At 42.0% G+C, this 24,209-nt stretch overlaps 1 protein-coding gene across 1 annotated transcript; it reads right to left on the reverse strand.

Annotated features, from left to right (window-relative positions):
- Positions 1-986: 986 nt before the first annotated feature.
- On the reverse strand, positions 987-20,669 carry IMPA2 (inositol monophosphatase 2). Its single transcript, XM_082234926.1, has 8 exons — positions 20,355-20,669; positions 17,139-17,272; positions 14,867-14,971; positions 13,805-13,850; positions 12,024-12,132; positions 10,641-10,749; positions 9,764-9,915; positions 987-7,163 (listed from the first exon to the last, which is right to left on the reverse strand). Exons 1-8 carry the CDS (start codon positions 20,460-20,462, stop codon positions 7,048-7,050), a joined length of 879 nt encoding a protein of 292 aa, XP_082091052.1. The 5' UTR covers positions 20,463-20,669; the 3' UTR covers positions 987-7,047.
- Positions 20,670-24,209: the final 3,540 nt, after the last annotated feature.

Consider the following 24,209-nt stretch of genomic DNA (forward strand, 5'->3'; position numbering starts at 1 on the left):
TTTTGGAGGAGGAAAACAAGAAAAAAAAATATTCTGAATCCCAGAAGCCAGAACAGCAAGAGCGATCACTGCACAGTGAAAGCAGCAATCCCTCTTGCTGTTCTGGCTTCTGGAATAGCTGCGCAGCCTGCATTCGCTCCATAAGACGCACACACATTTCCCCTTACTTTTTAGGAGGGAAAAAGTGAGTCATAGAGCAAAAAATACGGTAATTCTGTCATTTTCATTTCATGTAATAAACCAATATTTATTTGTGTGGGAACTTCTTGTGGGCATACGGTTAAGGGTAAACACATCTTCATAACGAACACACGTCGTAACTCCAGCAAAAGATCCTAAACCTCTTTATATGTGTGTATGAATACATGTAAGTGGTGGACACGCGTGTGGGTTCAGACACATACACTGTAACACATCTTTCCGTTCATAAAGTTATAGACCTTAGCAATAACTTATTTTATGAAGACTCCTAACTGGTTAAATCACAGCACAATCCTAACAATGTCTACTCAAAAGTAAGCCCCACAGGATTCAAAGTGGGTTGCTCCCAGGGAAATGGGGTTAGGATTGCCGCCTGAAAAAGGACAAGCAAAGCAGTACCAGAGGCACAATATCTTGTTAGTAAGCAGATAGCAACACTACAGTGACTATAATGAAATCATTATGAGCATGACCATTTTTAATCACCCTTTCCTGAATTCACCAAAAAGTAATTTTCACTTAAATAAAATGGACACAAGTGCTAAATAAATCATTTAATAGAAGTTGCATGAGCAGTAGACTCACAAAAACTTTCAGTGGAAACACTGGGTATTAATTTAACTATTAACTTTCCCTTTGGCCCAGCAAACTAAATTTTAGCTTGACCAGTTATCACAGGTTAAGGAAAGTTAAATTAACTGAATCTTTCACCATACTCCCAAGTGCTATGTAACATGATGCGAATACATTGGAAAACAGAAGTAATAGACAGTAAAATATCATAATTTCACCTTCAAATGTATTAATCTTTTATTTGTAGAATACATTAACAGAACTCCTAGAGGACTGTTTGCACAAGTTCGCTAGAAAACCTGTCCAAACATACAGAAGTGTGCAATAATACCAACCTGAAATGTATTAAAATTTAATAATAACAATAATGTCAATTTGACTTCATTTTGAAATATTTAAGCAATGACAAGCATCCTTGTATTTATTTGTAATTTGAAAAATCCCTCTTTAAACATATTGGTGGTAAAAACAAAGTCATGACTTGATGTGACCTTTTGTCTTGCATCTCAAACCCGGCTTTCCCACTACCATCACCACACAAATGCATTTGATAAATATAATGGCCAACAAATTTAATGCCAGCTCAGTATTCTTGACCCTCCTTCCATTCTGTTCACTTAAACAAACACACTACAAATATATTGTTTGAGTCAATTAAATGCACATTCCTCTTCTTTTTAAAAAACAGAAATGATTAAAAAACAGCCCACAAATACTGTTTCAGGGTGAGGATTAGTGATGTGACTAGTTCTAAGCCAATCAATGCTATGTTCTGCTGGCATCTGGTGTAAACACAAATAACATGCTTTCCCCTTATGACTGAACACTTAAAATATGACAAGTAGACTTCAGTGGCCTCACTGCTTAAACTTATACAAAGTCTATAGCCACTCTATGGCTGTGATCCACATCTGTATGCGTTTCATGGCTGAAGGATTCCTAGCTTTCTTTTTTGAGGAAACATTTCAGAAGGGAGCCCCAGCATGTATCTAGGCTATTTATTTCCCTTTTACAAAGAGAACAAAGGCCCCTGCACATGAAAGGCTTTGGCTTGCATTCTAAGGCTGCAATTTTGCACAGTGCTTCACAAATGAAAGTCCTATTAACTATTTGAAAGGGGCTGATCATAAATGAGCATGACGTAGACAACAGCTCTACTAAAAGCAAGTAATACTAGTAAACACCACTGGGTTCCGGGTTGTACTCTTAAGCTTTTGGTTATACTTAACACCTGCAAACAAGTTACTCATTTCAGATTTTACATATATTTGAAGAAAAACCGCTAATAGCTTTCAACAGTTACCCCCCCCCTGGAATCTGTCCAATGCTCTGTTAGTCATCTTTAAGCTAACAGATAACACTACATCTTGCAGCAAGGACTTCTGTGAGTTCACTGTACATTATATGAATCAGCACTTCCTCGACCAACCAGTTTCATGCACAATGTAAGTGTTTTGACAACATACATTAATACTTCTAATAATTCTGGATAATATTATTTAATTCAATAGTAAGGTTTACAGGATTCTGCTGCAACACATTAATTATTCCTCATAGCCCCATACAGAGGTAGAAATGTCTGGGTTACCAGATTTTACAGCAGTATTTCACAGATATGAATAGGTTTAGTAGAGAACAGTTAATGGTGCACAATTACTGTAAGAATCACACAGTATAGACAGATTCATAATTTTTATGTCTAAACATTGTAAACTAAGCCATTTAAAGGAAACCCCTGCGCTCCCAAGTTCTTTATGTTGGAATAACGTCACACACAAAACTACTCATTGTGCCGCACCTGAAAACAAAATACTTTGTGCTACCCAAAAATAGCAGAGTTGCTATTTTTTAACGTTTTGGTTGTCAGGATGGCCAGTTTCCTTCTGCTATTTTTTCAGTTGAAAATAGTAATGTGTATACAAAAAAATAACCAACATAATACCAAGACTTGTTAGACTCAGCTTCAATCACTATTTTTTCAAAGGATGGGATGGGGGAGTTAAATACTGTATATATATTAAAAATGAATGTACCAAGTCCAAATTCCATTGTTCTTTGGTGCTGTTTTTCTCTTGTGCCATGATTCTCATGAACCAACCCTCTCTCCAAGTTGCTATCAAAATCATTCTAGGGAGAAGAGCAATAGACATTCTGAATCATGGCGGGGGGGGGGGTGCAATTGACAACCCTCCCCCTCAAGTGACATGGCACCGAGTAGCAACTATGCCTGCTATAAAAACGGAAATGAAGGAAATGAAATAATGCATGAGTAGGACAACCTGTGCTTGTTTAATATGTTTTACTGTATTCAAATGGGATTTAGGTAAAGGTAAAGGGACCCCTGACCGTTAGATCCAGCCGCGGACGACTCTGGGGTTGCGGCACTCATATGCCATTTATCTTCCCGCTGCAGCGGTACCTATTTATCTACTTACACTTTGATGTGCTTTTGAACTGCTAGGTTGAGAGGAGAAGGGACTGAGCAAAGGGAGCTCACCCCGTCGTGGGGATTCAAACTGCCAACCTTCTGATCAGCAAGCCCTAGGCTCCGTGGTTTAACCCACAGTGCCACCCACATCCCACGGCGCCACCCACGTCCAAATGGGCCTTACTCCCATGTAAATGTGTATAAGACTGCAGCCTTAACATAGCTAAACGACACCAAAATACTGAGCTGTAAGTCAGGTAAGTCCTGTTTGAATCTTGACTCATTCAGTGAATTAACTTGGTCTTAGGCAGGGCTCTCTCCACAATCCCCAAAATAAGGATACTACTACTCTTAGAGGACTCTTACAAGGTTTACACATGAGACATGGAAAGTACTTTGAACATTCTGATGTGCTATATAAATGGTAAGTGCTATTAAGTCAACAGTGCTTTAACTGTACTCTCTCAATTTTAAATATTTGTATAGTCTGACTTGCAACGACAGACACACATCATGGTTTAGGACTGGGACAGCTTCAGTTTGTTCATTTCAGAATTACTGAACAACAGATTGCCAGCTTATTTGTTAATTAAGGTACCTGCATAGTAATGACTGGGGATGGGGGGTGGGGGTAAGTAGTAATAATATCTTCTAATCATTGACGGAAAAAGCTATAACTTGCCGATTCCCACCACCCTGCCATTTAGCTGGTAAAGCCACAGAAAATCAGCAAAGGAGTTGGCAGTCCTTTAAGCCATAAAACAAGCTATTAGGACAAGCATTCAAGCACAGCATGAGTTTAGTGTTGGCACTAGTATTGGGTTTAGAGTTTGTTTCCCCACTACCTTCGCTTTGCCAAAACACACATAAAAACTATGCTGAAATTAAAAGCTTGAGAGAGACACAAAGGTGATCCACAATGTTTCTGCATTTTTAGGGCTTTCCTGCATACAAGTTCAATTACACAAAAACTGTTCATTTATTGTGCACATTCTTCATGTCTTTCTTCAAGTTTTCACTTCTGTTGGAGACACCACAATTTCCAAACACTCAAATCACAATACTTTATACCTGGGAAAATGAGACATTTCACACAGATAACACATTCATTGCCATTAATGTTCAGACTGGAACAGAGCAAACAACTCACAGGCACCAGAATATTTTTGCAATGCAATTAACAATGTGTGACAATGTTTCCATTATATGGCTATACAGTATTTTGGTGAACCAGATGCACCAAATTAGAGGATTATTTTTGTGGCTGCTTTGCTTCTTACACCACACAGTGCTCCAGCAAAGAAGCTCTAAAAACACACACACAAAATGCAACAGAAGCAAGGCTAACATGTAGCAAAGTCTTGTGATTTTGCAGACCCTTCCATTCAGAACATTTATATTTATAATATTTGCAAGTCACTTTTTCCATTCACAGAGTGGGTTGTGCTCAGAGCAGCATACATCACCATCTTATTCTTTGGGTCTTTACAATCTTTTTTCTTGCACACACATATAGCTAAATAGAATAGTAAACTCCTCTTAGACAGTAGGATGTCTGTTTATAAAGCCAGGGTTGTATTTCTATGAAACAAAAGAAAATTCCTAGTCCCAGATTTTCATATTGGGACCAACTGGCTCAGTCTCACAATCCCAATCCTGAGTATTTGTGCTTAAAAGGATCATTAGTTTTAATGGCAGTTATTTCCAGTGTGTTTAGGTGTAGAGGATCTTAACATGACACAGACTACTACAGGGGTAATGTTATAGTATCTGGGTTTTGGTCATGATGCTGACTTTCAGTAGCTGCAGAAATTACAGCAATTATCCACACAGTTACTGTGGATAACTGTAGATTCACATCATTTCTAAGGTCTAGCTCCCACAAAGGACAGATAAGGAAATAAATATTTTGTGGGCTGTAGTTGAAACAGCATGCATTGACTTATATGACTGAATGCTCTGCCATACAAAAATAAAGAAACAGAACTGCTACATTTAGGGAACTTGTATGGCTAACTTAGGATCATTCCTCTGACGTACTAAATTTTGCTTGGTTGGTTGTTGTTTTTTGGTACAGAGAAGCATTCAGTCAGTCATGTGAGCCCACACCTGAAAAGGTAGAGTCCAGGAAGAGGTTTACCACATTATCTGCTATTTGTGAGAACTAAGCCTAAGTCATGACCCTTTCCTGCTCAAGCACTCAATTCCATGGTTCTCTTAGCAACTGACTAAACGCGGCCAAGACAGAAGATTCTGATGCTATTTTCAATAATTGGTTAAAATACTTTGCTTCAGTCCTTTGAATATATCTCCCTTCAGAGCCCTTTTCAAGTATTAGCACCCAGTGGAAGAGACTTTCTTTGCTAGTGTTCTATAAACTCCACTGTCGAAGGCAGCATGCCTCTGAATTCCACTTGATGGGAATCAGAAGAGCACCGTTGAACTCATGTTCTGCTTATGAGCTACATAGAATCACAGAATTGCAGTGCTGGAAGGCTCCCTCAAGGGTGATCTAGCTCAACTCTCTGCAGTGCAGGAACCACAGCTAAAGAATCCCTGAAAGGTTACCATCCTATGAAGGTTTTTCAAACAAGTCTCTTAAATATTGCAGAGTGCTTGGTGTTCCCTTTCCTTCGCACCTGTCCAGGTTGGGCCCCAGAGATCTGCCCGCTCAGCTTGCCTGCCTCCCCTCCTGGCATTCTTGCTCACCCCCAGCTCTGGTGGTGGTGAAGCAAGCCCCCTCTGTCCTGGGGGTTGCCACTGGGCTCTCCCCCTCTCTTCATTAGAGGGGTCCAAACTGTCTTTGAGCCAAGGGAGAGAAGGCTCTAGAGTTCAGGGCTCATTGCATCCTAAGGCTGGAGGACCCATGGAGGACAAGGTGAGGCCTGATCTTCCCATACAGACACCTGGCTGGCCACTCTAGGATTCTGGACTTTATGGGCCTTTGGCACAATCTAGTCAGACTCTTCTTATGTTCTCACCTGAATAAGATTCCTCATCCCCACAGTAATGACTCAAGTGTAGCAGTGACCAATGTGTTTGTATGGCTGCCAAGCTAGTTCTGTGCTCAGTGCTATTACCTAGGTTAAAACCATCACATCCTTATGTGATGTTGTATTGAATTTTCTAGGTCATGAAAACAACAACACCCTGCTGTGATTTATGTTGTGCTGCTTGATTGAAGCTGAAGATTTTCAAATATTGGAAAAACAGCTTTTCATCTTCTGATCAGCACCAATATCTGCTATTTAAGTTACCCACATAAATATAATACACCGTTCAAGGATATGTGCCATTGCCACTTTTGACTGTGCTACATAAATGAGTGTAGTTTTTTTTTTTAAGTAAATAGAAGTGTAACTATCTAAGGTTTGTTCTATACATGTACTTTTAAGTTTAGAATTCTCAAGCACTGTTGAGTGTGAGTACTTTAGGCACACAATTCGAAACAATTTTCCCTTTGCTGCAGAAAGACTAATTTACCTGAGATCTGCAAAAATAAAGTTTTATTTATATTTGAATGTGGTACAAACCCCGCTTCCCCTCTGCTTCAGCCTAAAAGAGGCAAGAAGTGAACTCAATCTGGGATACCTGTGATTTTTTTTTTTAAAAAGCATAGCTGAAATAAATTCTCATTAAAAGGGGGCCAAGAAGCTTACAAAAATTAAAAATTTCCCTTCACCTTCCTATAATGCAAGTAATTTTTTTTCATAATACCTTTGCTATATAGACTGTATTAAGAAACATACAATTAAACCATTTATCCTATAAGCAAGCCATCCTGAAGGAAGCAATGTAGTTCCAAAAGGACAAGTTTCCTTGTTTCCAGGAATATGTAAGTCCAGTCAATTCTCATCATCTCGCCTATAGTGAATAGTCTGAATTTCCTGAGCTATGAATGCAGCCATTTCCTGGGTACCTGCTGCGACCACTCGGCATGACATTAGATCTAGAGGTCCACCTACGAAAGGAGAGGGATTTGATCAGTCAAACAAAGCACTTGAGGTTCAAAAGTAATGCGAGACTGTCCCCTCTGTGACTCAAACCATTTCCCATATAGTACAATTCATCAGATGAAAGACCTCCATTTCACGGGAAGACATTAAGGAGCAACGCTTAGCTGGAACGCACCCACCTTCCCTCTATCATAGGATGGGGGAACCATTGGGAGATAAGTAAGTTGCCTGATCTAGATAGGGTTGCACTTTCTCTGAAGGAACATGTGCCCAGCTTGTGGGTACTCCTGGATACATTTATGTCACTAGATGCCCAAGCATCCTCTGAGTTTTACCAGCTGTTTGGTCTGGGATAGCCTGACCGCAGAAGTCCATGTGCTGGCAACCTTGAGGTTAGATTACTATAACATGCTCTATGTGGCACAGCCCTTGGGTCTGCTGTAAACCTCCAGCTGGTGTAGAATGCAGCAGCTATGCTGCTGACTGGGACACATGGCTGATAGATATGACATCATTGTTAAAACATATGCACTAGCTGCCCATCTGTAACTGAGCCAGGTTCAAGGTCCTTGCATTCATTGTAAATGAACATCTTAGGTCCAGGATACCTTAAGGAATGCCTAAACTCTTATATCTGAATTGATCATTGAAAGCATCTGCAATAGCATAGCTGGTTGTCAAGTTGGTGGGATTCATCTGACAACAACAAAAAAACTCAGACGTTTTCTGCCCAGTAAGGGTGGAATGCTCTGCCAATAGACACTGAGCAGGCCCCTTCAGTTTCAGCCTTTTAACACCTCCTGAAAACTTTTCTATGTCACCAGACTTATGCAGGCAGTCTTTCCATATTACCGTATTTTTCCATGTACAGTGGTGCCTCGCAAGACGAAATTAATTCGTTCCGCAAGTCTCTTCGTCTTGCGGTTTTTTCGTCTTGCGATGCACGGTTTCCCATAGGAATGCATTGAAAATCAATTAATGCGTTCCTAGGGAAACCGCCTTCAGACCAGGTCCGGGGACAGTCTGTCCCCGGACCTCTTCTGAAGGCTGGGGGGGGGACAAGGGCTTTTCTTCCCACCCCCAGCATTTTAAAAAACCCCAGGACAGCGGAGGACTTCTCCGCTGTCCGGGCAATCTTAAAATGCTGGCGGGCGGCATTTTAAAATTGCCCCGGACAGCGGAGGACTTCTCCGCTGTCCGGGGCGATTTAAAAGCCCCTGGGAAGGCAGGCAGGGGGGACAAAAACTTTTGCCCCCCGCCAGCCTTCAGAAGAGGTCCTGGACCTCTTCTGAAGGCGGGCGGGGGGCGAAAGTCTTTGCTCCCCCCCGCCTGCCTTCAAAAGGTGTCCCCGCGGCGGCGGGAGGTGTCCCCTGCCCCCCGCCCGGCTTCGGAGCACCGGGAGAAGCGATCTCCCCGCAGCCCCTTGCTTCAAAAGAGGTCCGGGGGCAGCGGGGAAGAAGCGCTTTGCTTCCCGCTGCCCCCGGACCTCTTTTGAAGCAAGGGGCTGCGCGGAGATAGCGATCTCCCTGCAGCCCCTTGCTGCAAAAGACGTCCGGGGGCAGCGGGGAAGAAGCGCTTTGCTTCCCGCTGCCCCCGGACCTCTTTTGAAGCAAGGGGCCGCGGGGAGATAGCGATCTCCCCGCAGCCCCTTGCTGCAAAAGAGAAGACCCGCTGTCCCCGGGGCAAGCTTCGTTTAGCGAAGCAAGCCCATAGGGAAATTCGTCTTGCGAGGCAACTCGAAAACGAAAAAACCTTTCGTTTTGCGAGTTTTTTGTCTCGCGAGGCGTTCGTCTTGCGGGGTACCACTGTATAAGACGCCCCCATGTATAAGACGCCCCCTATTTTTTGAGCCCAAAATTAAGAAAGAAATATTTTAAACACCAAACCGAACAACTTTGATATTTTATTAAATATTCAAAACACCGGTATATTTAGTACCGTATATTGAAACAACGAACAGTGAGGCAAGCTGTGTAATGGCAGCTGCTCCTGTCAGCTCAGTATAACTCCATTGTAGCTGCGGCTCCAGCTCTCCCCCCTGTGTGTTGCACTTTTGTCTCAGTATTTACAGTATGTACCGTATTTACTCCACAAGCGCCGGCAGATGCGAATGCTGATCGAGGAGCTGCGACTTCCAGAGCTGCCTGAGTGAGCGCGCTGGGGGAATGGGGGGGTCTGGGTAGCCAGGGGGCAGCTGAGGGAACTGAGTAGAAAGGACAATGTCTGGAGCGGGGGCTGCTAGGGGGGGGGAGTACCAGAACAGGGTTTGTCGTGAGGCCATTAGTGAGGTGAGGTGGGGGGGAGGGAAATAATATGGATGGTGGCATGTATTTATTTATATATTTAATTGCAACATTCAGTGTATAAGACAACCCCCAATTTTAAACTTAAATTGGGGGGTGGGAATATCGTCTTATACATGGAAAAATACGGTAATTAGTTGATGGTACCTGTATGTAAATGTTATGTTTAGATAGATAGATAGATAGATAGATAGATAGATAGATAGTTGTAAACAGCTTTTTTACGATGTGGTGATATGAATATTTTTATAAATAAAGGTGCATTATAAACATGTGTTACAAAAATAATATTTTTTGCTTACCTGAAGTATCCATCACAACACCACCTGCCTCTCTGATAATAACTGTAGCTGCCGCCAAGTCCCAACAGTGCAAGCCAAACTGGTAATACGCATCTGCAGCACCAGATGCTAGAAGACAGAGCGCCAACGTGGAACTTCCAATGACACGAACGCTACAATAAATCACAGGTGGGAGCAAAAAGACTTGTGAAAAGAACGAAAACCATTGATAAAGCCAACCCATGAGGATGTACTCATGAGTCAAGGTTAGAAAAACTAGTCATCAATTTTAACCAACGATTTGTTGCACAGAATAACTGGCATATTCACAACAAGTTAAAATATTATCTTAAGAAAAGCCAGTCATATGTTTCCAGGTGTTTGTCTCAACATCTCCCCCTTTCTTTACAATGTTATCATATCCAGCAAGCAATGTCTGTTTGTCCTATTCACTTGACAATGCAGTTCAAGGCTGCCCCGTCTTCATAACTCCCAAGCAAAAAGAAAGAGGAGGGGTGCTGACTGACTAACACTGAAAAGTTATATTGATGGTGCAGTGAACACTGGCAGAGGAAGAGGAGTGCGGAGGGAGCGCTCCGCCCCCACAGGCGATGTGCGCCAGGTCCCTGCGGGCAGCGCACCCCGCCCCCAGGATGCGCGCCAGCCCCGCCCCCGCCTGCTCTCCGCCCCCCCTGGGGCCAGAGCATGAAGCTCCGCCACTGGCAGTGAATGGGGAAGTTGGTTCAGAGGGAGTTCTGTAAGTGCACCAGAATGCCTGCAAAAGTTTAGGTTCACTAAATTTAAATGGATGGCCTCAGTAACTGAAATATTGATGAAGGTGCTGGTTCTTTTCTTTACAAAGGTTTATGATTTATTTACTTTTTAAAGAAGATCTTACCCATGAGCTTGGGCCTTAAGCAATCGCTCCATGTTGCTGAGAAATAGTTTCAAAGTGTCAGGATCTCGTTTTGGGCCAATCTCTGTTAAAATCAAGGCCTTTGAGATATCTGCAAGACAAAAGGTTATTTTGTATTATTGCAACAGCTTTTCAAAGTAGGTACTGTCCAATTTCTACTGTGAAGGATCTTTGGATATTTTACAATAAGATCGCTTCGCATGTTCATATATTTCTGTTCTTTTTTGAGAGTCTTGCTTATTTCCAAAAGCTTTCAACAAAATTCTGTGTCTTGAAATTATGGAAAACAAATCTGCTTATTACTTTTAGCTAAATACGTTTATTTGGAAGCAAAGTCTTATACTCTTAGAATCACAGCAGATTCTGCAATAATATTTAGTCAAAATAATTCTACAGCCCATCAGCTCTAAGCCTATCACAAAGTACATTTAAATCTTACAGTAGAATATATCATTCCTATCATATCATATTTGCAAAATTCATACGTGCAAAATTCAGAATTAATACTACCACCATGAACTAACATATTATTTTGAAAAGCCTCTAAAGTGATTGCATAGCCTGCACACATTAGAAGCTTATCCCAAGTCCTAGTATTCTAGGACCAATTAACTGAATTTCAAGCTTTTGGACAACTTTTCTTTAGTGTATACATACATACTTCACATCCTACGTTATTTTTTTTTAATTCTCCATTGAGAAGTCTGCTAGTCTTCCTTAATCACAATAAAAAGTCTCTCTACTTCCACTGATAGAAATCAGTCAACATATTTTCCAACAAGAAATAGGTAATAAATAATCTAGAATTCCACTAACTCTGCAGGCTGACAGTGCTAATCCACCCTAAGTAGGCTGCTTCATTATTGCAGCCTCAACATGAAATGGGGTACACTTAAAATACTTTCACTGCAGTGGCTGTGATATTTAGAATACATTTTTTAAGGTAGTTTTACATAATTGTATAGAGATTCATGCCAGCAACATTCATAAGATATGAACTATGTCCACTCACCTGTCCCTCAAGAGCTGCCTAATCATAAGATTAAGCAAGGGTCACCAGTTCTATTGCGACCAAATTTACAGTGATTTATAAAAGCCTCTTTTAAACTATTAAGCTCAATAATTAAAGTATGGTATAGAAAAGAAGGACTACTTAAATAAATGTAAAATACATTCAGTTATGCAGAAGATACATCAAGGGTGCAATCTTATGTGCACTTACCTGGAAGTAAGCTTCACTAAACAGAGTGGATCTTACTTCTGAGTAAATATGCAGAAGATTGCTCTGTAAGTCTACCTACATATGGTAACGACTCTCTAATAATACAATATTCAAAATATTTCTTTTATAGCGCTTAAACCAACCTGTCACTTTTGATACCTGAAGCCTTTTGTCATTACAAAATGCCCCTTGACCTCTTCTACCAGTGTATAATCGTTCTTCCGTGCAGTGATAAATTACACCAAATTCAAGCTTTAGCATTTCAGGAAAGGAAAAAGATTGTGAATGCAATTTGTATTATATATATTGCAATATAAACAGATTATCACTATATAAAATGCATATAAATGGCAGTTTATGCTACTGATAATAAAGAAGAAATGGTTTAGAGCATGCCAGACTTTCAACTTCACAAGGTACATAAAATTTCAATAAGAAATTAGTTAATCCATCTCCATAGAAATTTTAGGGCTAATTCTTACATGTTCAGAAAGCCCCTGGAAATATTTTCTGCACACTGTTGACAACAATGAGCAAGAGCTCAACACATCAAACGTATCACACAACTGCTTAGTTTTCAAGTTAAGCACCAGTTACTATCCAGATATAGTGCTGGCACAAAAACTCTTGTTTGCTAAGTCTGTTGAGTGGTGCTGCCTAGAGTAGCAGGACAGAGGCTTCAAATAACCTACAGCACAAAATCCATAGATAAAAGGTCCAGTATCCCATCTCTGCTTTACCACTTGACATCACCCCCATACCTTATTTTACAGTTGCTTTGAATAAGTAAGTCTGACACAGGCATGTGAAGTTGTATCCTAAGAGTTACCAATATCTGGTGTTGAATATACAGTACAGGAGTGGTGATAAGAACTAAATGCAAGACTATTATCCCTACCCAACATGTCTTTGCCAAATATTATTCTATGGAATAATTCTAATGGAAGCTTCTATGGAGCTTTGTCCTTTCCACCTGCCATCTAGCAACAAGGGTGTGTCCCAGCCAACAGACAACATTTGTTGTTTCCCCTACAGCGTAGTCCCTTTCTGTTCTAGTGGGTTCTGCATGAAGAAAAACTGCATTGCATTACCATTGCATCTGTGTAATGCAAAGTCAGCTACTCTGCCCTTGAAGGAATAGTATCAAGGGCAGACTTATAAAGGCTGCCAATACAGGTTTTCTAACAGTCAAGACAAGAATGAAAAATTACGTTGCAGCACAGGTAGGTAGATGGCAATAGAAAAAACCCAACAACTGGTAAGTCTGCCACTTGATTGATGAGCTGGAAGCTGCTTGCGCAGTCACTCAGGAAACGAATAGCATGGTTTGATCTGACCTTTCCCTTAAGTATGACACTCCTAAATGCATTTACTTGGAAACAAGTCATGTTGATTTTAATGGACCTTATTTAAGAAAAGAGACATACATACATACATACATACATACATACTCCACATTTTTCTCTGACAGGGGCTCAAGGTGGCTTACAAATTAAAAATAAGAAAAACATAGAAAAAGCCATCATTAAAAAACAATTAAACATTGATAGAATTAAAACATGCAAGACTACTTATAAACAGGTCCCTGAAACTGGGATTAGCTACCGTTACATTCTGCCAGACATAAAGGCAGGGCGACTTATACATACTCTTTTACCCAAAGAATGATTCCAGAATCCATTCATTTATGGTAGGTCATAATAAGACTACTCACAACACCGAAGGATTGGTTTCAGGATTATGCAGATTGGTGTATTCAAACCAAGGTTATAACAGATTAACACTTCAAGATAAATACAGTAACCTAAATGGCTTTCTGTGAACTTTGTTATTTGTTATGAAGCTCACAAGATTCTCACTAAGTTTGTTAGATATTAATATTTCACTTAATCATGATAGCAGCAGATAAAGCTTTATCCTATACCTCTTGATTAACAGCAAATCCAATGCTGACGGCCACAGTCGGAAACCTGTGTAAATAAAACCAGTTGCGTCTGTTAGTATGCTCTCTAAACAGTTAATTTCAACAACTTTACCTGTCAGAAATGCGATTGTGTTGGTTCTCAGCTAAGAAATCGGAGAGTCTTAATTTCTTTGTATCTAAAGGAATTGCACATTTTTACTTTTTACCTTTTAAAAACAAGCCCAATGGTTAAAGAATTAGGGGCATCCTGATCTGGTGGATCAGTTTAGCAGTGACCTTTCCCCAGTAGCTGAAGCAGAAATAGCTGACTTGACTTTGATTCTCAGAAAATCCCTTTCCCTTCTTCAAATCTTAGGATGCTGTGCAATTGATCAGAACCTGACAACTGATTCAACTACAACCGTCCCTCCCTCTTTTGAACTCTCCACTGAGTTTCAAAACCAGTTTGCCATGCTAATGGCAGGGAGAAGGAAAGTATATTGTTAAAAGCTATTGTCCTTAGGTACATTGTACTAGTCCAATAGTTCTCTGGATTTCAGCCAGAGCCTCTGATGATAAGGGACTCTTTTAGAATAAGGTTTTTATAGGTAACTGGTATGCTGAACTAAGGTGCCAACCACTACAGTTGTTGATTGTTTGTGGTACAGCAATGGTAGCTTCAAATTCTTGTGCTACTTAGTAACTACACCCTTTTGGTACTTGTCCCTGCAATTGTGTTTTGGTGCTATTCAGTTCTGTCCACCTGTAATAGACTTCCACAAGGCACTACATGGGCAAGAACCTATCTTGATAGTAGCCAAACTATGTAACAAAGGAATTGAGTGTGTGTACTCCCCTCACAGTAACACTTGGGAAGCCCCAAGTCATAAACTAGAATCGAGTTTGTGCATATGCACTCATCAGTCTTCCTCCCAAAGCACTGGGGCAGAAGTTGACTCAAGAAAGTAACCTTATATGCAAGCAAGCCTTACTCAAATAGGTTGGACACAGAAAAAGAAAGAATGACAGAGAGCTTGAGAAAAGGCAGACATAGCTTTTTTTCAGCACTGTTTATGTATTTACCTATGTACAAAATTACAGGTGCCATCAACAGGATCAATAATCCAGGTAGGGCTGTCACAGAGAATGCACTTTGAACCAGCAGCGGTAGCTTCTTCAGCAATAAACCTATAATGGATGAGAAAATTAAAACTGAATTATTACTTATTGGAAGGCACTTAGGAACTGGCATTCCCAAACATAGCTGTTTTCTACTACGTTTGGCCTTAAACAAGCATCAGATAAAGTACTAAAAGTTATGCTAAGGGGATCTATGTAAGTCTTTGCATATTACCCAAGAGCACATATAGAAGGTGTTTAAGGGCCTCTATGGAGGTTTCAGGGTCTTACACAAAGGGAAACCCATGTATCTTCACTCATGAAAAGCTGTGTGTGAATACAATGTAGCAACAGTTTGTACATCACAACAGGTAAGAGGTGTCATTTTGGATGACAGTCAGAAGCACATATAGAAGATATGCAAGTCACTCTGCAATGAGTAGTTTTCTTACTATTGAAATAAAAACTATTGAGTAAGATTCAACCTTTGTCCAATATATGAACCAGGCAGGCACATGAATAGAAAACGCCTGTTCATCACTATCATGTCTTATTTGGCTTTAAATTGCAGTGTGGGTTCCCTAGTCATGTGATTGCCATACTTGGACATCACACTAAACCATGGTTTAGCGTGAAGAGAATGAGCTGCACCAAGCTTTGGCCTCCCTTTCCAGAACACAAGGAGATCAGAAGCCTAAACTGAAATTAATGCTTACTATGATTTGTTTCCAAGAACAGGACCATTTTTACACAGAACACCACATGTATTTTTGAACATGTCTTGCGCTATAATGCACATGCAACCCTTGACCTTTTGCTGCACTGTGTGTACATTCCAGCAATTAGTTTCAGCTTGTGCAAAGGACATCAAGCTTTACAAGATTACCCACACCTGGAAGAGTTACAGTTTTCCCACCTTTTCACAGCTATTCTTTCCCAATTAAAACTAGATGGCAACTGTCTATTGAAGCTTAGTGCTATACTTGTGAAAACAACCTTCAATTCCAGCCTATATAAAGAGAAGGTTACTGTTTTTGTTGCTGCTGTTGGGCTTTTTTTCATGTGAACAGATGTCCACTAAGATTAGGCTAAAACTACTATATTCATTTCATTACGGGAAATCTAATCTGGATTTGAGAAGACATTGGAGGCAGGAGAATTAAAAAAGAACACACCCTTTTAACATGTTGTCTCCCGCCCATGGACAACCAGTTATATTCAACAACTCTCACCTGATGTTTAACTGGAGGAGGAGAATGGTTACAGGAAGGTGGTCAACCTTTTGTTCTCCTGAGGACAATCAGTCACCCTTTCTCTGCCAATCAGCAGAGGAGCAGGGGGCAGGTACCTCTCCATCACAGGACTGTGCTGAGAGGAAAAGCCCTCCCCTCCTAGCCCAGCAGTGTGATGGTGAAGTAAAGTGTTCCCAGTTCTGTCTTTCCCCCCTCATTGCAGGGCTATGCTTTGAGAAAACTCACTGAATGACTATCTCTCAGTCTAACATATCTCAAAGCACTGGGATGGGCTATACATTTTATTGCATAACTAGGGATCCAGCTAGGTTGACGGCTGCATGTCAGTGGTAGACAAGGTGAAACCCACACGCCCCCACGCTCATCCATCCCCCTTTCATAAGTTATTTACAAATCTTCCCTTCTCTCCCCCACTGCTAGCAATCTGGCAATTAGGTTTAGAACAAAGGCCCCCATTTGCATTAATGGGATCTGTTTTCTTAAGCCTAATTGCCATTCCGGCTCCTCACAATCTTTAGAAGAGTAGCAACATATGGGGAAGGTTAACTCACCATGGCTAGCTCTCACCACCACAAAAATCACTCCCATGCAGCAATTAGGGTTAAGAAAAATGGGCCCAGCTAATTGCTTCATGGGGCTGAAACAGATGAGGGAAGGCTGCAGGATGGATGCAAAAGCTCAATGTGCTGCATCTAGCCTACAGGTTGCCAGTTCCCCATCCATTTATGACATCTTCAGACAATTGGCGGCACATTTAAGTTTATCACCAACTGTACGCTTGACAGAACTGTAGCCAATCCCTGTTATCTTACTAGTGTATGTCAGGTGCATGTTTGTATCATTCAGTCACTGCATTCATACAATGTGTGAAGCAGCTTATTAGTATTGATATTCTCCAAGCTTCCTTATTCACAGAATGACATTTTCAATTCCAGTTCAAAACATACGTAACTTGCCTAGGATAATATCATAGCTGGACCTACCTGTGAGAGGGAAATTTTTCTTTCAGAGCAGAAACAATTAAGTTTTCCACAAAGTGATCTGTTTCTGTCACAAGATCTGCTGCAGAAGTTTTGGTAGACACCTGTTTTTCCTCAGTGAGAGCTTTGCTAATAATCTAGAAAAATTAAATCAGAAATTACTTTACCATTTCCCTACACAGAACTCTCAACTGACTCAAACGACAAGCAATAGACAAAAAAAAGTTCACAGTTATGCCCATATAGAATTGCTTAAAAACATCAAATGGGTTTTGTAAAAACAAATAAAAATTATTCCCCCCATCAAAAAAAAAAAAATCAAACTGGTACTGCTGTGACATGTCACCAATATTTCAGAGACACTGGTCTGTGCTGATGTACACAATCAGGATGTAAAAATCCATTCAGTTACATTTTCAACATTTTGAACTTTGCTGCGTTGGAAGCCACAGGTTTGTCTCTAAATTATTGTAAGCACAAATGTATTTTTACAGTACGTTTCCGAGCACAATTCAAAGTGTTGGTGCTGACCTTTAAAGCCCTAAACGGCCTCGGTCCAGTATACCTGAAGGAGCGTCTCCACCCCCATCATTCTGCCCGGACGCTGAGGTCCAGCGCCGAGGGCCTTCTGGCGGTTCCCTCATTGCGAGAAGCAAAGCTACAGGGAACCAGGCAGAGGGCCTTCTCGGTAGTGGCGCCCGCCCTGTGGAACACCCTTCCAGCAGATGTCAAGGCGATAAACAACTACCTGACATTCAGGAGACATCTTAAGGCAGCCCTGTTCAGGGAAGTTTTTAACGTGTGATATTTTATTGTATTTTTGGTTTTTATGGAAGCTGCCCAGAGCTGCCAGATGGGCGGGGTATAAATAAATTATTATTATTATTATTATTATTATTATTATTATTATTATTATTATTATTATTAACATATTGTTTCACAGTGATTTCCATGGTGAAATTATCCTGAAGAGAGAAGGTAAGATGTTTCATCACTCAGAGGCAGAGGATGAGTGAGAGGGAGGGCTATCTGTAAAGGTAAAGGGACCCCTGACCATGAGGTCCAGTCGTGACGGACTCTGGGGTTGCGGTGCTCATCTCGCTCTATAGGCCGAGGGAGTCGGCGTTTGTCCGCAGACAGCTTCTGGGTCATGTGGCCAGCATGACTAAGCCGCTTCTGGTGAACCAGAGCAGTGCACGGAAACACCGTTTACCTTCCCGTCGAAGTGGTACATATTTATCTACTTGCACTTTGATGTGCTTTCGAACTGCTAGGTTGGCAAGAGCTGGGACCAAGGAACGGGAGCTCACCCCGTCATGGGGATTCGAACCGCCGACCTTCTGATTGGCAAGTCCTAGCCTCTGTGGTTTAACCCGCAGTGCCACCCGCATGCCAGGGCTATCTGTATGTGGTCTTAAACACACATAATTGTTTCCAGAGAACAATGGGCATATCTTCCCCTTGACAACTACCAAAGCATTTGACCAAATTCCGCTTTAGTAGCTTGATAGCCATCCACATTTTATGAACAAAGGGGAGACTTCAATGAGATAGTATTTTTACACATTGTTGTTTCAACTGAAATCAAAAGAATTGCTTTTGGATTAAGTCCCTTTCCTTCAAAATGGTTTCAGAATGCGACCCTATGGTAGCAGGGCATGCTTACCCAATTTACCTATTACTTCTGCTTTAATTTGACAACTCAGAAGAAGCTGTGTTATACTGACACAGGCCATGGAGCCATCTAGCTCAGAAATGTGTATACTGACAGTGGTTCTCCACCATTTTAGACAGGAGTCTCTTTCAGCCCAAGCTGGGAATGTCAGGGACTAAACATGGAATCTTCTGCTGTTCCACAGAGCTATGGCCTTTCCCCATGACTCCTCCTGGTAACTGTTCGGAAACTGCAGCTGGTACAGAATTTAGGGGCCAGGTTGCTGACTGAGGCAAGTTGGGTCCTGTCCTTATGAGAACAGTCCTCACATTTCAGGACTGAACTCTGACATTGAAAAGAAATTACAGTCAACCTTGCCTGGAAAGAGAACCTGTTTATTATTATATATGGGATCATTCTTACTTTCAAATACTGCTCTATTTTTGCATATCAATGTACAGTAGTTCTTACTGGGTCATTTTACTAGGATTTCTTATAATGCATAGTTCCCTTTACCTGTATGTCAAAACACCTTTTCAACTACCAGTTAATGGAATGCTATTGGCTAGACACTGATACAGTATTTCCTTTAACTCGTTTTTTTTCAACCTATACATTGCCCTTTAAAAAGGGGGTCACATCTTAACAATGTGGCTCCTTAAATGGTATCTGAAGTTGGCAATGGAAAAGCAAGGCATTCCTAGTGAAATCAGGACTACAGACTCTTACCCAAACTCTTGTTGAATATTAACAAGATACATCCTTGACACTGAACACATTAATGCAGATACAGCAATGATGCAATACAGTTTACTCCCATTTAAACCCACCCAACAACCTCAAATTAATGTGTTGGTTTTTTTTAAATCAAGTGTTCCAACAATGTTTTCTTTGATATCTTACCATGGGCTACTTTTAGGCCAGGTAGTTAAGAAGAGCCATTTCTGTAATGTCCAGAAATGCAAGGTAGCTTTCCTTTGACCTTTTGTTTGACCTGGCCCAGCTGAACCCCATTTACCTCCTAAACTGTTAATCCACAGTTAGCCCACATCTGACTTTATTTCTGGAAAAAGTACTTCTGTCCATCAGTTCTCTCTCTTTCACCTGCATCTCCCCATTCTTTTCTCCACGTGCAATCTTATGCACTTGCTCGAGAGTAAGAGGGAGCTATTAAACTAAATGCACCTCGCGTCCCTGCCAAACATTCACAAACTCGACCGGCCAGCCAGAATTGACAAGGCTGCGTGCAAAAGGCTTGTAGTACTCAGAAGCTCTGTCCGCAACCAGGAGACCTGGCCCTTCGCTGCCCAGCAGGTAACATTGTGTGTGTGTGTGTGTGTGTGTGAGAGAGAGAGAGAGAGAGAGAGAGATGGAGATGCAGCGATTTCTCAAGTCCCACACGAATCTCAAAAGGAGACAGAGAGGCATGTCAATCCGTGTTTGGAGCTTCTTCTTGCTTACAGACCCCGCAGGGTCGGGGGAGGGGCAGCAGCGGAATGAAACGCCGCCGCCCCCTCCCCCTTGAACCCTGCTTCCCCAGAGCCCCCCACGTGGCGCCTTCTCACCTGTCCGGCCCGGAGCGCCAGCTGCACCGCCACCTCCATGCACTCCTTCCAGGGGTCGCCCGGGCTGGCGGCCGCCTCGCCCCGTTTCTGCTCCCCGCTGGCCTTCATGGCAGCCTCTGCCCCCCTCCCTTCCAGGACGCCTCCGCCTTCTCGGGGCCCAAGTGAGGCGGCCTCCCCACCTCGGTCCCCAGCGCGCGGGGAGGGCGAGCAGGGGGCTGGGGCGCAGCGCTAGCCCAGGCGTCGCTCGTGCAACTTCCCCGCCGCTTGGCCGGGGCTGCTGCTGCTGCTGCTTCTCCCGCTTACGGCTGGACGAGGCTGACTTCTGCTGCCCCGCTGCGTCCCCGCTCCGACTTTCCTCGTCCGTCTGGCTCCCGCGTCCTCTTTCCTCGCTCGGGAGGCGAAAGAGGCGCTGACGGCACAGAGGCGCCGCCTCCTTGGGCGAGAGTGACGGCGCTTTGCACCCATCCAGGAGCGGCAGCCTCCTCGCCACGCAAAGCCCGCTCGCTGGCTGCTAATTTTAGGACGCCGTTCAGACTGCTTGTGGCAGCAGCCGCAAAGGCTGGGCCCTTGAGCAGAGGACGAATCATGGGCTCGGGTGTGTGTGTGTTTTTGTGTGTGAGAGAAATAGGATGTGGCTCACAGGAAGTTCCTCGCTTCTTTCAGGCAGCCGCCCGCCTCAGTTTAAGATCTGGTCTCATCCTCACCTCTTCCTCTATGAGGTTGCTTCTGACTGCAGGGCACTTTGTCATTGTTGCCATACAGGGTCGTTCAGCTTGCCAACCCCCGGTGCTGTTTCCCCTCACTTTAGCCCCCGAGAAATGCCCTTTCCCATTCCATGTAATTATGGAGCTTGCCAACCGCATTTCTGCAGAAATATCCATGCCTCCCCTCTCCTGCACACAAACCACCCCCACGGAAAGCTCCTACATCTTCCTCTTCCCACGCATTAAGTATGTTAACATACTTTTCACCTTCCGCCCAGTCAGGGCTGGACCAAGACACAATTGCGCCGTTCTGAGGTGAACCACAAAATGGTGCTCCCTCGTCTCCAGGGAAGGAGTAGTGAGTTAAAATCTAGGAGAAAACAGTGAGTTAAGATCTACATCCTTGCCTTATGGGTGGCCCAGCCCTACACCCAGTTAGGAAGCCACAATTTCCTCCTGTTCTGCAGAACCTTTAATACCTCTGCTTTCATCTCCACCCCACTCCCATGCCTCCTACTCACTTTCTCAAGGATGTAGGTACATTTTGTAGGTTTTAAAACAGATGTACATAAATGCACAAAGGATCAGGTTCTTCATGTACCTGTTATGGCACATTTGGCTGTAGAAATTAGATATGTTACATAAATAGATCACAACCCGAAAATATGAACCAATTCTGTGGTCAGTTCCTAGCCTAACATTACATTTGTTCCTAAATTATGAGAATGTTGCACCTTAATCTGCACCTTATATTTCCAGGCTGTGGAAGTTTTGTGTGAGTTTAGTTTTAGTATATAAACTTATAAAATAATACACACATTTGTATTTATTGTATCACTATGCAGCTTAAAAAAACTTTTAAGCAATATAATCTCAAATCTGTGGACAATAAAATGCTACACACACACACATGGCATAATGCTTAAAATATGCTCACAGGTTTTCAGAATACCTATTTGTTGCATTTATATATCACCTTTCTGTCAAGTCCCTCCAAGCAGTTTATAATTTTAAAATACTAAAATATATTATATGTAAAGTTAGCCCTAGGTGACTATGACTGGAGAAGGTCATAGTGTTGTCTTAACTTGCCTTGGCCACTCTCTTCTTCCTTCTCACGGGGTAGATTACTGTTGGAGTAACTGGACATGAGAAGGGCTTCATTTCCTTCAAAAGTGTAAATCACTCCATGGATGAGCTAACTGCAGGTGCATGGCCAGCCAAGCCAGCTGCTGTGGTAATGGCCCAGTGCCCCTACTATAACTGTGATAGATGCATGTCAACTCAGTAGTGTCCATTAATCAATTAGCCAGTCAGTGTTACTTTTCAAGTGTAACATCTTGAATTGCTGAACTTATTTAGAGCAACAGAGATACTTTGTACTTTTATATATCTGTGTATATCCATATCTGCCTACAACCTACAAGCCATCCGTGTGGTGACTGGTACTGCGAGCAACTTCTAGTAAATGGGTGTCTCACCTGCCTGAGATTCCCAGCAATTATGACGATTGGCCTTATGGGTGGGGAGGGGACAGTCTGACCGGACTAAGCCCTGATATTATATTTTCCTTCCTGTGGTGGGTTCGTCCAAGATCAGATACTACCTGTTATTTTCTGCAAATGCTACTACAGAATGTTAAAGAACCCCCTCCTGCAAAATTCTGCGAATAGGCTTTGGCATGTTTCCTGTGCAGGAACTAAAGGTCAGACACTCATTAAGAATTCACTGTACAGTTAATGGGTAGTACAGTGGCATACATGTCTACTCAGAAGTAAGTCTCTTTGCATTCTGTTAGGATGGCAGCTTAGGCTTTGCTTGGGGGGGGGGGTTCTTATGCCAGTAACAACTGTATGACAGCCAGATAGTTATCAGGCTAGGATTTTCTATTGTGGAAATACAATTATGGGAAAATTTTCACCATGACTGTGCTCTCTCTTAATTTTGTGTTATGATATGCCCCACATGGCAGTCATTTTTTAACTGGGGCCCACAGCACTCTTAAAATTTGAAATGTGCTCACTGGCCCCAAAAGTGGTGATCCCTGAGTTACAGGGTTCTACTAACCAAAGTATATTGTAACTTGTTCATACCTACTACATGAAAGGCACGAATAGACATACTTGGGACAGAAAATGTAGAACACAGGTGTGAATGGAAACCAGAATGTAGATCCTAAAACACTAGTGTAATGGTATTCCAAGATTCAGGAGCCTCCACAAACTGTACCATGTGAAGCCTTTATAATCAGTTTTTAAGTACAGTGGCACATGCTATGATCACAGTAGTAGTCTTTTGAAAGAATATAACAATAGAGGAGGAATTTAAGTAATATTATTTAAAAGATGATGGATTTTATGAAAATCATCCTGGATAGTATTGTAATGCAACCGTGTGTGTGTGTGTGCGCACACACACACACACACGTGTGTGCATGTGTGTGTCACTCTTTCTCTCTGTCTGTATGCAATATCTAGTAAAAGTTTAATTAAATATTGGAACATGGACTATAATTCCAAACACTTTATAAAAAAATATGCAAATGTGAAATATACAAATTTAATTTAACACTCTTCTGGCTTTTAAAAATATCTGTTGTTGTTTGGTTATCAGTGATATGAGCATTATTTTCCAGCACATTTCCCACATATTCATTTGGTATTCAGCTTTATGTTCCAGCTGCAGCTAACATATTTTTCCACCCTGATTTTTCTTGCTAGGGCATGCTTTGGAGACGTTCTGTGTGGAGCCGGAATTATGCATAATGAAACCTTACTCACTGGAACATGAAGGCTGGTTTGTAGAAAACTGCTTCCACTTTATTCATAGTGCAGAAGTGGCAGGATCAGCTTCTGAATAATAATGCAAATATTGATTCATTATGATATGATGAATCACAGACAGTTTAGGGACTCTTTAAAACTACTATTGGCAGTTTTATTTTCAAAGTACCAACATACAAAAAAAAAGGGGGGGATTTACAGTGCAGTCCTGAACATGCCTGCTCAGAAGTAAGTGCTACTGAATTCAATTGGGCTTTCTACCTCCTGACTGGCGTTTCCGTGCACTGCTCTGGTTTCGCCATAAGCGGCTTAGTCATGCTGGCCACACGGCCCGGAAAACCTGTCTGTGGACAAACGTTTGCTCCCTT

The sequence above is a fragment of the Podarcis vaucheri genome (genome assembly GCF_965113315.1).
Source record: "Podarcis vaucheri genome assembly, chromosome: 8".
NCBI classification, from domain to species: Eukaryota; Metazoa; Chordata; class Lepidosauria; order Squamata; family Lacertidae; genus Podarcis; species Podarcis vaucheri.